At 35.8% G+C, this 18,785-nt stretch overlaps 1 protein-coding gene across 2 annotated transcripts in view; it reads left to right on the top strand.

The window, feature by feature from the left end:
- The window catches only part of LOC113238256, a 52,742-nt gene extending 35,396 nt beyond the window's left edge, over positions 1–17,346 (top strand). The window contains exons 5-15 of one of the 2 annotated variants that reach the window (XM_026475067.1): positions 1,672–1,853; positions 2,244–3,247; positions 3,728–3,845; positions 4,598–4,894; positions 5,624–5,731; positions 7,135–7,334; positions 7,975–8,088; positions 11,986–12,066; positions 13,924–14,014; positions 14,124–14,223; positions 15,332–17,342. In XM_026475067.1, the coding sequence (XP_026330852.1) occupies positions 1,672–1,853; positions 2,244–3,247; positions 3,728–3,845; positions 4,598–4,894; positions 5,624–5,731; positions 7,135–7,334; positions 7,975–8,088; positions 11,986–12,066; positions 13,924–14,014; positions 14,124–14,223; positions 15,332–15,380 (2,344 nt within the window). In that variant the 3' untranslated portion in view covers positions 15,381–17,342. Of the gene's footprint in view, positions 1–1,671; positions 1,854–2,243; positions 3,248–3,727; positions 3,846–4,597; positions 4,895–5,623; positions 5,732–7,134; positions 7,335–7,974; positions 8,089–11,985; positions 12,067–13,923; positions 14,015–14,123; positions 14,224–15,331 lie in introns of both variants that reach the window. The other variant, XM_026475074.1, reaches the window with a different exon arrangement.
- The last annotated feature ends 1,439 nt before the right edge of the window (positions 17,347–18,785 follow it).

The following is an 18,785-nucleotide window of genomic DNA, read 5'->3' as shown; positions in this document are numbered from 1 at the left end:
TTATTTATGTTTTATTTTTATAATAGCCACGAAAGAAAGGGTTTTAATGTAATTTGAAATAGAGACAATCTGATTTTATTGCTATCGTTCTTCAATCTCTAGAAATTATACTAAGGTCAACTCTACCGTGTTTATTAATTTATTTTCTTAGAAAATTACACCTACAATTACAGTTATAGCCAACGCAATAGTGTACAAATCCATATGTAGATACTTATATTAATCAATAAAAAGAAACTAACAATATAATATGTAATGTAATCACTATAAATTGTTATAATACGTGTACGTAGCAAATAACAGAATAGTGTTTTCTTGTGAACTCACACGGAGTACAAGAAAATAAGTCTATTATGTGTGCTACTTCATTCAGGATTCGCGAAGTTCTTGCGAACGGGCTGGCTAAGATTTGTTGTCATGTCCATGCATAAAACAACCAGAATAAAAAGTAACAGTTGGTAACAGTAACAGTAGGGAGGGAGGGAGGGGGGGGAGAGAGAGAGAGAGAGAGAGAGAGAGTGTTTCGGAAGTACCAAAAAATCGTCGAGAAATTTTCGAGATCGAAATTCCCGGGGTGAAAACCCCTACATTCTATCAATACAACGAAATCCTGTTGGTTGATTGAATCTCAATACTATTTTTTTATAAAAATGTGCCCTTTTTATCCCGCAATTTTAGCAGTTACTTACTTATCTGACGTAATCGGTCTTCTCGTTTAGAGTAATGATAAAACAGCGAGAGTATCAGAAATTTTGTCTTTGCTACGTTTTGGAAATTAAGGGACTAACAGCACATTTTTAAAAACTCCTTAAAACGTACTTTCTGAAAAATGCGTTTTATAAATTAAATTACTTTTTTAATTGACACAAAAACTTATACTATACAGGGTGATTTGTAAAATATTTGTATTTTTCAAATAATCCTGTATCCTCCTGCGATTTTATATAGAAAACTAAAGTAACGGATAACTCACGCATTTACGTCGAATTTTTGCTGACTTGTTTCGATTCCCTCCTACTGGGATGTTGTTAGCCCCCTCGCAGGACATACATATTAGTAACATTATAAACAATATGTTTTGTTCCATTACTTTTCTCTAAGAATAATTTTGCGTATTATAAACTTTTAATATTTTGTTGTATTATCTGATCTCTCTCTTTTAGATCTGTATTTTATAAGTTCAAACGCGCAAACGTTCTCGTCGACGACTCCCACCCCTTTTCCTGCGATTTGCATCGGGCTAGTATTTACTGTTGTTACCGCATAGAGTTATCATCGTTCAGAGCGATCTATTTAAATATTTTTATATTTGTGCAAAAGTAAAATCTGATGAATTATTACAATTCATGGAACAAAAATTATTGTTTATGATGTTAGTAATATTGTCCTGCGACGTTGTTTGTATTTTACAAATAATCCTGTATGCTTTCTAATGTAATTATTAAATAATCTGCATGTGTTGATATTATTATTATTGTTTTAACTTACATATAACATATTACAATAAATAAATATATAGAAAATGAAATAAACAGTACTCTCTCTCGAACATTGCAGTGCCCCAACACAGGGTAAAACGCAAAATAATGTATATAAATCTAAGGCAACCATGATATGGCAATTCAATAAATATAATTTATGGGCTGTAACACATTCCTTTTTCAATTTCAGAGGTTTAACAGGTCTAAACGTTCTGACTGACCGTGGCAGCCTAAACATGTACAACAGCGGCGAGTCGCTCATGCGAATGTCACCACCGAGTTTAGTGTCCTCCATACTTATGGAGAGCTCTGGAAACTTCAACCAGGAATCATTGGACGGTCGTAAATCACTGTCTTCGCAACGAGATTCAGGTATAGTAATAGATTTTGTAGGGTGGCCGAGATAGTGACGTCCAAAAAAATGTTGGTGCCTCACATTGAGTGGTATCCGAATCATTCCCGTATATGTTCCGCATTTTTTTTAGTATTCGAGTTATGATTTTTTAATGGATTTTAATTCACCCTGTATACTAACACCGATTTACACGGTTCTTTTTGTTTGTTTCTTGGAACAGCTAATTTAGTTTTCTACAATAAACATTAATACTAAATATTAAATACAAGCGTTGGGCGGCCAGTGAGGAGTCGCTACTCAATTGAGAGGAGGATGGTTCGAATCCCTATGGCGTCATTTACGAGTATTGTGGAAGTACTGCTAGTTATCTGTAGAAATACCGAAAGTTTTTTTTTAATATTCCCTAGGCATACCAACTTCAGGCCGCGACAGCATAGATCAAATGATGACCAGCATGACACTTAGCATCTTAGACGAAAAAGACATGAGCACCAGCTTCCTCTCGCAGACCACGTACCCCGACCACGATAGCCTTATGGATTCTCTGCCGCCCAGCCTAGTCAACTCTGTTAACTCATCATACATCGTTTCCACACCGCACAAACCCAGATCGGAAAGTATATCCTCCGAAAACAACGTATTCAGCTCCGCGACATTCACCCACTTAGAGCAATCAGAACGGTTGTTATCAGCAAGACCCCGTTGCAACCAATTATACAACAGTTTCACAAAACGCGATACAATGATAATAAATTCCGAAAGCTACACGAAATCTAGAGAAGAGGCCTGTCAAATCGACACAGCTAAAGTCCTAAACGAAAACACGGACAATAAGGACAGCCCAAAACCCAGTGCTATGACTGAAACCATAACATTGCACTTCTCTAATAATAAATTTAAAAATAACGACGCCGAGAAAGAAAATGTAAACGCATCCTTTGAAAAATCCGACGCGTTCTACAAAGATATGGGTATGCAAAAGACTGTGGACGGTGGGAAAGGCAGTTTAAACGTGACGTTAGATAAACAAGAGCTTAATGAGATTATTCAAGCTAGGCAAAAGTTATCGTTGGCAAGGAAAGCGTTACCCACTGAACCAGAGAGACCGTTACCTAATCAAGTTGACTTATCTCCAGTTAAAAATCTGTCCAATCAAACAATGTCCTTGCCTAGGAAAAGTATAAACAATGCGTCAGAATTACTTGCGAGACGAAGAGAGTGCGCTAACGGATTCGATAAAACAGAAGAACCAGTTAGAGAACCACCAAAAAGAAACGCTACGTTTAAAAAGTCTTCGCCTAAAACCAGTTTAGATACAACGGTTGTGTTCTTGAAGGAAGATCAGAAACCGATTATCGACATCAACGCGGCGACCTTAAATCTTCTCGATGACAGCACTATGCAACAAAAGGTAGGATTATTTAATTCGATATTAAACTCAGTATATACTTTATTCCAACCGCATGATGATTACAGGACAAAGAAACAAAACGCAACGCGCGGCCTCTTCCTCTCTTGGGAGGATTATTCTTCATTACCTTGTTATTTTTTTATTACTTACTAATGCCTGCAGAATAAGGGACGTCCGGTAGGTGAAAAAAAATTAGGGTTGAACCACACTTCGTCGCACGAAACTGCAGCGTACAAAAATCGTGTTTTAGTATCGTATCGTGACACCACCCGTACAAAACACGCTTTTATTGTTGGCGCGTTGTTGTTCCGTACATCCAAATGTGTTCCAACCCTTAAAGAGTTTATTTTGTTTTGTTTAATAAAGATAACGAACGACTGAATCTAATATTCCACAGAATAAGATGTATAAACATAAAATACACGTTGAGTTAAATTATACTCAAATGACACTTATAAACCAGTTCACTTATTTTTTCAGGAGTGGGGATCCCAAGAACGAGCAATGGTTGGCTCAAGTGATAGTACAGACACCGGCACATTTAGTTCATCCAGTCCTCCAGAAAGTGTGCCCGACAATCCACCTTCGCACGATCCACGTAGGTTTATGAAGTATAATATATAGGCCTAGTTTTCTTTGAAATTGCCAGCACATAATTATGCTTGATATTTTCCCTTACTACATATGCACACACCGGCACATTTAGCATAACAAAAATAAGTGACAGTATAAAATAGTAACGTTATTATATCAATAAACAATGATTAGACGTAAAGTAAGAATTAAATTAACATCATTCAGTATATGTATGTAACCTTTCTCAACCTTTATTGAAAAATAAAAATTAAATGAAAATTAAACAAGGAACGGCTGAAAATTTAAAAATTGTAACAGTAATTTATAAATAAAATACACTTTTTCTACTAAATAGAGTTCTTAGGTTTTCTCGATTGTTACTCATAGGAAAAAACTATTTTTTCGAATTTAATTTGCGTATATTTGTTTCTTTAAACAAATCAGTTTTTTGGGTCAGACGTGAGTAAAGTTTGCGAAATTTATAAGATCGCAAAATCAACCTCCAACCACTGCAAACCTCTATTGGTAGGAAATTAAAACAAATTAATGAAATAATGACAGTCGACTATTTGTTTTATTTTCAAACAAAAACAAACTTTTGAAATAACACTGCGTTATTTTAAGGATCTACGTTGCCCTTAAATATGGCGTTTGTATATTAATTCGTCACGACAGCGAAATTGCAGAAGTTTAATTTTAACATCATTTTCCTGTCCAATCTGTCTAAGCAGATTCTCTAAGAATATGAACGTCATAGGTATTATATTTTTTCAGGTTTGCACGTCGCCTCAACACCTCTTACAACCACACATAAAAGTTCGAAGTCCGACCTTTTGAACCTTCACACAACCATATCACCCATTTACAACATGGTAGACGAAAAGTCTTACACGGTTACTAAAGTCCCAAGTACAAACGTAAGCGATCCAAACACAACTGTTATAAATACAGCTACTTTGATTAAGAAGTCGGCGGCCAAAAGAGATATATTGGCCAATAGAATGAGTCCAGAGAAAAAATTTCCCATACCACTGGTTCGGGTGAAGTCACCGGTGAAAATGTTGTCAACTGGTAAGTGTCGTAAAGTTATCATACATATAGCAGTTGGCATGCCATTTACATGTATAAACGTGCTAGTTACCTGGCATCTGCCTTATTGGTAAACGTTGCATACGTGCATTTAACTGGCACGCTTATACCTAACTTTCATTTGAAGTGTATACACATTTACCTTACATTGACCTCTTACTGACACTGTGCCAGCTACTGGCATGTGTAATTTTAAGTGACAAGCAGCACCTATTGGGGGATTTATTAAATTTCACGCGTATTAAGAATATAGGCAATTCAAACTGACCAATCACACACCAATCACAATTTTAATTACAGTGATGTGATAAATACATTCGCTTGCTTTACGTGAAAGGACTACAATATAGGGTGCTAACAAAATTTTGTATGAGTGTCTTTGTGACTCAATAACATTTAAAAAAATGTTTCGACGTTTCGTGATCATTTTGTCTGACAACATATTTGTTTGGAAAATTCAATGTATTTTTAGATTTTTTTTTTATTTTGGCTTCAGTACTTCACTTTTGTACACATCATGTGTAGATAGGTTTATATTCAACTACACTTTTAGGGGATGATAGCAAGTATTAATATAAAAAATAGAATTCTACAGGTCATGACGAAGCACAAATTTAAATTTCGACTTGTGACTTGAGATAATTGTTATATATTGAAAATTAGTGTACGGTTTTTTTTATTTTGTTCCTGCATTTTTTCAAATCTTTCCAGGCTCTTACAATTCAATGGCGCCGCCGACAGCAGTTAGGAAGTCGAGTTTACCCGCATCCAAACTTAGGCAATATAGCTCACATAAAGAACTTAGATTACCTGCCAATGGTAAGATAATATAGAATACATTTCAGAGTCTTGCTTATTATTTATTACGTGCACGATTTTTAAAAACTTAGTTCGTTGTGACACAACACTTGCACACGCGTCGTCTGTGGCGCCTTTAGACTGATATATAATCATCTGATAGCAGTAAAGCTCCTTGTTAAAGAGTTCGTTCACGGAAATACTGCACTCTCACTTATTTCTACCGCCAAGCAGTAATGCGAGTATTACTGCGTTTCAATTTTAAAAGGGTACTGACGAAATTCCAGGCACATGAGACTTGTCTCTTAACTTCTCTGTCTCAGGGTGACGGGCGCAGTGGCAGTGACCCTTAGATCTTTGCGATTTAGAGTTCTGAGTGCCACTGCAACTGTTATGGACAGACCTGTCGCTTACCACCAGGTACACGGATTATTCGTCCCGTTACTTGGTGTCATGATAAGGCTAGACACAAATTATGCTCGATCATGACAAATTGAACGCATTAGGGTGCGCTAATGCGCCTGTTCGCGAAAGGCTCGCGAGATGCACACGTGCATTACGTGGTGCGATCTGTTCGCGTGCCGTTCGCTCGCCACATACAATACTAACATGTATTCAACGTGCAGCACGCTTGCGTCGCGTTCGCCAGATCTGTACGCACCCTTGCAATTCTTATTTATCACGATCGAGACAAGCCCTTAACCTACCTATTGCTCTATCAACAGTTTTAGTAATAACACCCTAATATTGGGCAGTGCTACTCGTTTCTTAGCTTTCAGTGCCCTCTTTCTCGAGCCAAGTATAATGTCATAAAACTACCTTGTCCAATTTGCCACGTTTAGCCTACATTTATTTCTATCGTGACTTTGGGTGTAATTTGTGGTAGTCTGTGTTTGTGTCTATGACACCCGTGATAAAGGGTTTCTGTAGTTGGACTACGAGTGAGTGCGTTATTATTATTAAAATATTATTCTCGAATATTAGAAATTAACCAATTTGAATTGGTTAACTTTTATACATATGGCACTTTATTATATCTGAACGCCTGAACATTGATTGATGTTTTTGAAAGTAAAATAATCAAAATTGCGACGTTTAGTCTTTTTTATGATATCAAATGACGGGATGAACAAATCGTGCACCTGGTAAAAAGCGACACGGCTATCCATAATAGTTGCAATGTTACTCAGAAGTTTAAATCACAAAGATCTGAAGTGCACTGCCACTGCGCCTGTCACCCTGAAACTTAAGTTGGTAAGTCCTGTAATTTCACCAGTACCCTTCAAACCGAAATGCAATAGTACTTACATTCTGTTTGGCGGTATACATAGGTGAGGTGGCAGTACCTCTCTGGACATACTGTTATATGAGGAGCTCTACTGCTACTAAAATACTGTCTCTAACGCATTGACTTTGTGGACCAGCGTTAACAGCTCCGTCAGGGCTCCCGGGGCCCCAGGGGCCACGGGCTGGCGCGGGCCGCGCGATGGTCCGCCGCTCCGTGTACGCGTCGAATCCCGTCCTCAGCCCCACGTCGACGGCGCCATCGTTCTGCCCGCCTGTAAACCAACCACCCCCTATTCGGCGAGACTCATATACCATCATGCTGGATCAGCCCACTCGGGTAAGTACCACTATCATGATACAGGAAATACGGAATGGCAAGACGAAAACTATATCGACGACTTTCTGAAATAACGGTTTATTTCAAAACTCTAAATTCATCAGAAAGATATGTCTCGAACCAGTCTATGATACTTAATCGTGAGATTTCGCGGCAGTGACTCGACCGAAACTTTCGTTGCGGAAGTTTCAGAGCTGAACGAAAACAGATAGAACTACAGGTTGGAATCAGATTAACAGATGGCATGTGCAATTTCATATTATCAAATCCTAATAGTATCCTGGCCTATAAAAAATATAACTTAATACTCAAGTCATTTAAAGATAGATAGGTAAATAGAATTAAGGATGGTCTCTACCGATGGGACTGGCATTACCGCTAAGCGATAAAAGCCCAAGTTAAATTAAATAAAAATATTAAAGTCACAATGTTAATTTAAATTATAATAAAGGATGATATGATCATTAAGTTAATATAAAACAAAATTTTGTAACTTAACACAAACACAAAATATTTTCGAAATACAACGACGACAAATAAAAATGAAATTACAAGTTCTTGTAAAATTTCTTTGTCCATTAAAAGGAGTTTCGGTCGGGTGTAAATCGGGTATATAAATCGTATTTCTTTCTTGAAACAGCCCACTACAGAGCCAGTACGATCTACGTTGGCGAACCCGCCGACACTCGTCCGTCAAGGCACCGAAACGTTGCGCAGAGATCGGCCCAAAAGCCAGCTGATTCCGCCCAAAGATGTGAGTTCGCCTGCAATATATACTTTATTGTACACAGATACCACAGCTATCAATACAAAAGCAAGGTAGGTTACAAATGGCGACCTTATTGCAAATGATTATCACTAGTATCAGGTTTCTTACCACGGTATGACTTCTTTTTATTTTCCCGATATTTCGGAACGGTTGCACGCTCCATGGTCACGGGTTGACTGGACGGCGGCAGATGACAGCTTTATGAGCAGACATATCTGTCTACCCTCTTGCGCTGTCGACGATTACCTTCATCGCGATTTGTTGTGGCGTTACCATTGTCACTCACTTTTTTCACACAAACCACACTCACTGTATCCACACGCGAAACTGAACTCGAGGTGTTTTTGTTTTTATTACTGCACGCACTAAGGACCGGATTCCATGCACTGGACAGTTTAAAACCATCATCACGGTTAAAAACCTAATACGGTAAGAAACCTGATACTAGTGATAATCATTTAGTGAATAACCACGAAAGTCTTAAAATCTATAGACCTTATTGCAACCTTAGGAAAATCCTAGTATCATAGTATAATAAGACAAGTAGAGCAACTCCCACCGGAGCGTAGGGTCGTCACATTATTATTTTAGTCGTAAAAACACATGGACGTCAAAAGTTCGTGGAATTACATCTGAGTATTTGCCAAGTGTTATTGAAATCGGTTACCGGCAAGTGCGCGAAACTCGATTCATCCCCTAGTTTGCCACCCTTAGAGGTAGAATATTTTCTTCAAATTTAAATGAGATCAACATTGAGGTGCTCTCTTTCCAACATAAACAGAATTTTAAAAATCTGTTCACAGTGATAAACACAACAATAAACACGTCTACTATTTCATGTAATTTTTTGATACACCATGCAAAGGCTACAATTCTATTATGAATGGCGCGTGTGATGACCCTCGCTATGCATTGTGAGTGCACCGTGAGATTATTCGAATGTGTGCGTCCGTACAAGGCGCTCGGAGGGCGTGCATACATACAAGTCGCGCTGCTACTTTCGTATGGAGATACCCAGTTTGTCTTATTATACTATACTTATATTATCAACAGTCCGTTTTCGAACAGACTTCGTTACGCACGCGTATCTTATTTGTCACTGTTGATACGCGTGCGTATCATTCTGTTAAAAGGGAATATCATATAATTGTAACATTTTTATAGAAAAAAACCGACCTCAAAAGTTCGTGAAATTTTCCGAGTTCTATTTGCCAAGTTTTATTGAAATCGCTTACCGGAAAGTGCGCGAAACCGGATTCATCCCCTAGTTTGCCACCCTTAGAAGTGGAATGTTTTCTCCAAATTTAAATGGGACTAATACCGAGGTACCCTCTTTCCAACAAAAAAAAAAAGACTCATCGAAATGCCGGAGTAATCGCGTAACATACACAAAAAATAAATTCATTCGAATTGAGAACCTCCTCCTTTTTTTGAAGTCGGTTTAAAACTGCCGCCGTTATTTGTAAGGGCACATATGACTTTTTTCAATAAATTAAGGTTTTATTTTTTCCTAAGTAGATAAGGTGTGAAATTATCGCAAGAAAAAAGTAGATATTTTTTTTATTTAATTTTCTCAAACAATCTCGGAAATGTTTGCATTACTTTCAAAAAAACGAATACGGACAAATAACAAACTGTCATTTCTGGACCATGCGACTTCTTCCAAGGCCTGCAAAGTAAGTACGACAATCCATTACTGTCCTCTTCTTTAAACTTTGAAATGTACCTACTAATAATGAACTATGTAAACAGGCAAAATAAAACTCATACAGTCATCTGCCCGTGTTCATAACTGCAAGAATTAAAAATACCCACCTGTACCGCTTACTTAAAAAAAAAATGGCGGCAATATTTAGACTAATGTTTTGGTATTCTTTTGTTTTCTATTATACATCTTCCTCTCTTTAGTCTTTTATTATTTCCTCGCATTGTTTGAGAAAAATTCTATACATGCTTCGGCGGGAACGGGGATTACTTGACTCGTATTAATACAAGGCCTCACTGGCGCTCGTCCTTGTAACTCAACTCGTCCAGCGATCCCTTACTTCCCGGCCTTTGCAATAATGTACTATTCTTTAAACTTTGTTTCATCGGTTTCGAGTTTTTGTCACAAGCGCCCTTACTACTAACGGCGGTAGAAAACTTAGTCAATGTATTTTAATTTTCATATTTATGTTCTGTGGTGTGGGATTTGTGTGCTCGTTATTAATTTAATATTTTTTTCTTTTTTTTCTATATTTTTGTGTGACATATTCCAAAACAACCATAAAATCATGCTTGTTACATAAATACGTTCACAGTCTCAATATGACCTCGACAACTATCAAATTTTATTGACAGATCGATTGACAAACTACAAGTAAATAAATCGACCCCTGCTGGTTTATCGCCATTATGTGATGGGTGTTTTATTGGTTGACTTGATGCCTGCTGTTGATTTATTATGATGACTCATACTATTTCTGCTAATTATTTATTTCAAATTCCCTACTTCTTATCCCATGATCTAAACGTAAATTTCAAGTTTTTAAACGGGAAACGCGATGTACACTGGTAACTGGGGTCAGGCACTCAAGTACAAGAACCGACGAACGGTACGTGCCGTAACAAGCAGCGCATCTTTCTGCATTAATACTGTAACTATACTCCGTCCAACGAATTATTTAACATTTGACAGCTCGAATTCTTATCAATTAGGGATGTCCTAATGCGTTTCCGATTTTTTTTATAACAATCGATTTTATTTATGAAAAAGTTTTAACCATGAATGTGAGCGGGTTCAAAAAAGAAGATATTGTGTGTTTGGACTCGTGATGTTGCGTTTGACAATTTGTGTACTCAAGAATTAATAATTAATGTTACTGAGGACTCATGTGATGATTCCCGTTCATAAGGAGAAGAATCCGACGCGTCATTAATATATAATTAATAGTCAATTTTATATAATTATTTATAATTTATCGAGTTCTTAGGTTTTCGCGATTGTTACACATAGGAAATGAAACTATTTTTCCGGATTTAAATCGTGTATATTTGTTTTTTCAAACAAACCGACGTTTCGGGCGCTTTTCGGCAGCTCCCATGGTCAACTGTTCACTGTCACGGTTGACTGTCAACCATCAGTCAACCGTGACCATGGGACCTATAAAGGGCCCGAAACGTCGGTTTGTTTGAAAAATCAAATATACGCGATTTAAATCCGGAAAAATAGTTTCATTTCCTATATTTATAATTTATTTCATTTCATTATAATTTATTACACAGGTACCAAAATTTATCAACTTGAATATATCTTCGTTACATAACCTGCTGACTCGATAAATATCGGAACTAAAGAGCACGTCGCGTCACTAAAATTAATAAATAAAAGAGTCAAAAAAATATTGCATTTTTTGTTAATGGTTCTATGTCAATAATTACGGAACTTCGGAGGCATGCAAAAGTTAAATAAATCGTCGCCTTGCTTTCTCAAACTCGTAAACACAAAGTTACTGAAATGCAAAAAATGGATTGTATATACAAATTTTGCAGGCCAATTTCACATCACATTTCCTTCATTTTCACACACTGACGCTTACCTATTCTTATAGTAATGCATCCAAATCGACACCCTTGATCAGAACTTTAAAATAAATAGAAAGATTTGCCATCTCCTGAATCACTTTTTATAAGATACTAGTTAAAGAAAGTAAGTCATCGAAATGGTTGGACGGAGTATAACAGAAATAAAAAAGAATGAAGCCGTTTGTTAACAAACCAATTGGGATTATTTATTTATTGTTATTACATCATATATCGCTATAGCCATATTGTACGAAGACTGTGAACGTGTTCCATTTGTCATATTTTAACTTTTGTGGCTAACCCATAACCCGCTAACAGCTCCGAGGGCCTCCGGCTCATACTCCGACCGTCAGCGCCGGTATCCCGATGCTGAACCCTACGCGCAATCAATATTTTCAAGTGAGTGTCTCTTCCTATCTGTTCAACCAGGGTAATGGCACTTGAAAACATATATAAACATATACATAATAAGGGCTAGGCAAAATACATGGTACATCTTAGAAATATAAATTAGAAAATATTTTCTTATTAAATTTCTTATATTTAAAATACGAAATACAAAATACTTTCATGGGGTGTTTTGAAAATAGAAAATACATACAAATATTGAAATACCCACTAACTGAACATCCCTGAAGTATTTTAAATGACAATTATAAAATACCAATAAATAAAAATATCAATTGGAAATATCAATTCTGAGATAAAGTGTCAATTACAAAATACATTATTGTGAGATATTTCAAGTATCAAATTACAATATACGTTATTGTCATATAATTGAAATACCCATAAATTAATTACAAAACACATTTATAGGTAGTATTCGAATTACAAAATACATACTTGTATTTCAATACGTAATTCAATTATAAGTTTTTTTTTATAATATCAAATGACGAGACGAACTAGTTGTGCGCCTGATAGTAAGCTTTCGATTGTCCATAAAAGTTGCAGTGCAACTCAGAGCTTTAAATCGCAAAGATCTGAAGGGCACTGCCACTGCGTTCGTCACTCTGAGACATTAGTTAACAAGTCCCATGTGCCTGTAATTTCACCAACACCCTTACCCTTCAAAACCGGAACACAGTGATGCTGACATTACTGCTTGGCGGCAGAAATAGGTAAGGTGGCAATACTTCCCTGGACGAACTCTTTCACAAGGAGCTCTACATTATACTTAACAACCTTTTCCCATCGGGGTAAATATGTATAAAGCTTCATCATTTTATCATTTCAGTTACGTAATTTCTTTTATATGTATATGCCTCTCGCGCAAAGCTCTGGAGTGGCACTGCAATTGTTATGGACAGGCGTGTAGCTTACCATCAGGTGCAATATTTGTTCGTCCCGTCAGTTGATATTATGAAACTTACACGTCGTAGAAGGTTGACAACACTCGGAAAATGTGTTAAGCCTAAATCTTCGCCTTAGAGCAGACCCGTGACAAGCAGTGGGACGTATAAATGGGTTGAAGATGATGAAGTATAATAGTTTTGCAGTGGATGATCATTTTCGAAAATTATTGTCCTAACGTTGCTACTCTATCGTACGTAGTATTTTTTGTTCTCCTTGCTCGTTGATTATCACGGTGACGATTATGTTTTCCCCGTATATTTGTTATATATTTTTTTATGTGTGTATATTGACAAGTTAATGCAGACATGTTTGTTTTTATTCATGTTTTTAAGTTTTTGTGTGTTCTGTTTTTGTTTGGTTATAACTAGTAATGAAAATAAAAATGCGGACCAGAAAGAAACCTAAGATGATGGCATTAGCGTCTATATTATATTTTTAACCCGCCACGCGTCTTGGAGACACACGTTGTCCCTAAATTTTAAATTTATATACTTACGGCGTCCCTAAATTTTAAATATTATCTATGTTTGTTAACAGTATGAAAATCGTTAGGGACACTGTTCGTCTCTGGAACGCGTTTGTGAGGGTGTGTTTTGGTCTGGCGAATGCGCTACGGCAGTGCCTGTTTGCGAAAGGCTCGCGAGCTGCACACGTGCATTATAAATAGTGCGATCTGTTGACGTACCGTTCGCGCGCCTCTCGTGCGCCATCTGTGCTTTTTTGCCTACTAGCTGCACCTAAACGCACGTTAGCCAGATCTATACGCACCCTGACAGGTTAAAATTCAGTTATAATTAGGTGACGCGTTGTTTCATATATTTCGTTAATTATTAATTGTGGTGGTAACCAACATTCATGTAGGAGAACACCTTAAGAAACAACTAAAAACGTTTTCAGCCTCCTGCGCAGCGACCAAACCCTTCTGTGGCAGGGCCACAACGCGTCTCAAGGCCATCATCTGGATCTGTGATGCCTAAAAATAATTCAGGTACACTTAATGCTACTCACTATACATATTATAAATGACACATGTGATTTTCAAGAATGAAATTTGTGCCTAGAAATTGTCAATTTCAAATTACGCTTACGCTGTTTAGTTCCGTTAGCGAGTGAGGCACGACCGAGTTCGTGCGACCAGCCGCGCACGTCGGCTTTGCCCAGGCCTTCGCGACTGCCGGCTCCCAGGCGAACACTAAGGTACTAAAATAAAGTGGATCTTAATAAAACCGACAATATTTTTTGACTTGTTATGCAAATCGACTTTTGAAATTTTATTTTTTCTCTTAACGTATGCGTATACATATATATATGCAAACCAATATAGATAGACACCGCCGTCTTTGCCTACGAGTTATAATTAATTATTTCCATCCAAAGATTGTTTGTCAGAAAACGCTTAAACGCTGTTTATTTTTTTTATTATTATATTGTATTAGTATACATTTTGGTGTACAATAAAGAATTTTTGTATTGTATTGTATCGACAAACAGCAGATAATAGGAAATAGAAAAAAGTCCAAAATTTTTTAAAAACAAATAGTTATGTTAGTGGCTTTGGAGTTATTTAATAATAACCAGGGTTCGTAGTGATAATTATCATTGAAAATAATCTTGTTAAATATAACTTGATAATTGTGGTGTATAGATAATATATACAATAGACACGACGCGACAGTTTTATTTAGCTACCTCTGTACAAAATAGTGTAGACGTCACAATAGTTATCTTTTACTGAACAAAATGCTACCGCTAGCAATGTCGTGCCATGTCTTTATATCAGAGACGTATGCAAACGTGTCAAACGTCAATCTCGAACTAAATCGTTTCCTAAAAGATTTTTCTTTCGTCGTTTATTTAGTTTTGTCCCTGAATCATGATAATTGTCAAAGAAAATAAATACCATGATAATTTCGAATCCCGGCAATAACACTTATGGAAGCTATGATATAAAGTAATTGGTTGAAGAGAAAGTCCATTCGATTTACAACTGTAAACAAAAATCCTCGCATGACTCGTCGATCCTGTCACTTTATATAATAAAAAAAAAATTTTTTTTTTATTGTCTATTGTCATTTTGTGTGATATTTTAGCGCGCATTTTAAGAATAGACATCAACATGGCGAACGCCTACTTGATTAAAGTTTGATTTTTTTATCGTTGTAATTAATTCTTTTTCTTATTTTTTATAAAAAATAAGTGCGCATTTGACCTCCATCTCTTATTTTGGCTCGTTAAAATTGTTACCCAATAATTGTTATTCTTGTCCGTCATGCATTTTTATTGATATTATTACATTTTTTTCCAGGCCACCATCAGTATACTCCGTGGCGCCGACGGCCGATGATCACTACTGACACTTTCTCTGTTGTGCCACATGGGGTTCGAAGCCCTGACGTAATAATCTCACGATAAATATATGAACTAAATCTAGAGTAATATCGACTGAAAGAAACAAGGTGTCTTAAGTTTTTTACATTACTTGTTAATAGTGAATTTGTGATCAGACGGTCTGTTTTATTTTTCATGAAAATTTAAAATCATTTGAAATTTTCATGCTCGTTTGGACGTGAAATATATACGTTTTAAATTCAACAGCTAAGAAGTTTTAAACAAATGTTTACCTGTTACTAAAGTCGGAGAAAAAAAATAGGATTATTCAAACTCCTAATGTGGCCATGTGAAAAATTTCATACAAATCAGAACTAACGTTTTTTTAAATGTGAAATATACGATTTTAATAACAAAATTTTAAAATCTTGTTTCATCAAAGGGAATTTTAAAGTTTGCAATGCCATATATATTTTATTACAGCCACGAACATAGTACGAAAATTTCGAATGATTGTGTGTTTCTAAACGACAACAGTGTTGGTAGACGAAGAAAATCGTTAAAGGTTAATAATTTATATCTGTAAAGCTATGTCCACACCAATGTGCTTTCATGTTCATTTTGCTTTCCAACTTTCAATGTCTTGTATTAGGCGTATGCTTTTGCATAGCTATTGCATCATTATTTTGATTGCCATCAGATGCTATGCCCATACCAGGGTTGTAGCGAATATGAGCATCCACATCGATGCTAATATTCATTGCTGATGTTCGAGTCATGACATGATCTAAAATGCGCCTTGGAATAATTTAGAAACCTTCCAGAAACAGACTGTAAATAAGCCGAAAAAGCAACTCGCCTGTTGTTTTTAAGATTTCATAAAATTCCACAACAATAAAGCTAGCCTGATTGAATGTTTCCATGCAGTTTGATGTCACAAAATCATTGAAATAAGATTCTGTTACAATACCAAACAAAATTAAAGGTTTTGCCATGTAGATAGATTCGGTAAGAATTTCCATTTTTCACTTTTTTTTATTTGACAAAATCAGTATTTGTGATGTGTAAACAACCTGCATCAACAACCACCCTAGTCCACACCAGTTGTAATTCCCACATTTTAACTTTATCTGCCGCCATTTTGTCTGGTAAAACGCACGGACTGTTGCACGCGAACCTGTCGATGCCGGATCTTTCTAGCGTATGCGCTACTGCATGCGCTATGGGCACTTCACGCATGCTTCAGAGGAAGACGTAAGATGATCATGATATCGCACTGTTGTGGACATAAGCTAACAATACTAGTACCTAAAAAAGTTTCAAGACTCGACCAATAAAACTAATCGAGCTAAGTACTTTAGTAAGTCCTTATTATCTTATTTATTATTATCGTTCCGAGACAATAATTTAATTTAAGACATATTTGTTTCAAAGTTTTTTTAACATTTTTTTAACATCGTTTTTGTGGTATCCTCACATCATGATCAATTTGACATTCGTTATCGCTGCTTTTGAATTTAATAAAGTTTATTATTTATTTCAATTCAGTTGACATACAAAGTTTTACTTGAGAAAATTTTGCTAATGTCGTTAGTTAGAGGCAAAGAATACAATTTTTCTTCGCTGAAAAAGATGACTGTTTCAGACCTCTATTAAATTAAAGCTCTCTGTCACTATTCTCAAGAAGATAAAGCTCAAAATTAAAAGTTTCTACCTTTATCACGATTTGGTACAAAGAGAAACAAATTAAGATATTCCTATATCGTTTACAAATTTAGTACGTATTTTACGAAAGACTTCGGGGTTAGTAATTTATTTCAGATTAAGACGTTTTTGCATTTTTGTTTAGAGATTCTAATCATTTAGGGACGTGTAATTTAATCGTATTTGCTTTAGATGTAAAATTTACTATATATCAATAAATATTCTCATAGATATACTAATTTGTAATATACTAAAAAATAATAAATGTATACGCACAGAGCACGTTCACCTTTATACTAACAAACATATTAATATTAAAAAAACCGTGAGACGTTCGAAATTCAGGACCAGTGCTTCTACCACGAGATTACAATGACAGTTATCGCTAGCGACCGTGTAAAATGTTTGTATACAGAAGGGAGGTTTTTCTTGTGACCGCTAGGGGCGCTGTATAATTTGCCATACAAAAACCCGTGGTAGAGGCACAGACTTGTTTGTTTTTTGTTCGAAACGATTTCGCATAGATAAACAGAAAGTCAGATGTTAAAAGTAAAAAAAACATATTTCGAACAAGAATTAGAAAAATTGAAAACCAACATTGAAATGCAACACTTGTCTAAGAATAGAATAAATTGATTACTGCTACCGTCTCCTTAGCAATAACCAGTGATGGCAATATTCACAATAAATAAATCAATATTTACCTATACTTGAAATTAAGAAATGATTAAAAATAAAAAAATAAACAAATTTTTTGTATTTTTGATAAAAATTGCAAAAGGTTCCTTCCAAATGCACTATACGCACAGCCCGGGAATGGAATTCCCTACCTGCGACTGAACACGCGAGGCGAGCTCGTTCCATCGTAGACCCCATCTTTGCTCATGGGCTAGATACTAGTGTAATCACTTAAAAAAAACTACCGTAATATTTTATTTTTATTGAATATCATGTTTTTACTACCTACCATGATATCCATAAAGAACTTCCTACCTGCCTCGTTGAGTATTCGTTTTTCGTATCAATAATAAAACTATCGTAGCAAATTAATTGCTAATTACACATAAAAAATTAACTCAATGTGGTGGGTTTACCCCCTCTGTACATCTATTACTTACTTGAAGTATAGGTAAATATATTCGATCACTAGTGTTAATACAAATTTCTTTATTGCTTTTGCTTCAAATGTGTGAATGTTTTCCGTATATTTTCCTATCATACAACTGTAACAAAATGTAACATATCGGTATTGTATATTTGAAAATTTTCTAATCATATTATTTTTTTACATATCAACCTGCCAGCAGTATGAGCAAAAATCTATTAGCTGAATTTTTTCATCAGCGTAACTACATGACAGCATGAACCTAACTCAAAAGAGGACTGCTAATGTCCATACCACAGATTGTAACTATGTAAATGATCAAAATCCAGTCTTTTATCTACATGACGCTGATCAATAGCGTGGAATTAGTTTATATTATGTAAATGGCAGTGGATATTAATTAATTCCTCTTTAATATGGAATATGAAAAGTCAATCTTTTCATTATTGATTGTAAGCTAATATTACTTTCTGAACTTTGATGAGAATACCTATCAACATATGGCGTTTTGTGTTATAAAGTAATAAATTACCTCTTGCTAATGTGGGTAGATGGCGCTAATCCTAAACAAAATAAAAAAAATACCGGTAGATCTTTAAATAAGCGCCATCTAGTTGATTTG

Source organism: Hyposmocoma kahamanoa, unplaced genomic scaffold, assembly GCF_003589595.1.
Source record: "Hyposmocoma kahamanoa isolate Upper Pololo Valley unplaced genomic scaffold, ASM358959v1 103, whole genome shotgun sequence".
Taxonomy (NCBI): Eukaryota; Metazoa; Arthropoda; class Insecta; order Lepidoptera; family Cosmopterigidae; genus Hyposmocoma; species Hyposmocoma kahamanoa.
The sequence above is the reverse complement of the archived record's forward strand: the minus strand, read 5'-3'. Positions and strand labels throughout refer to the sequence as shown.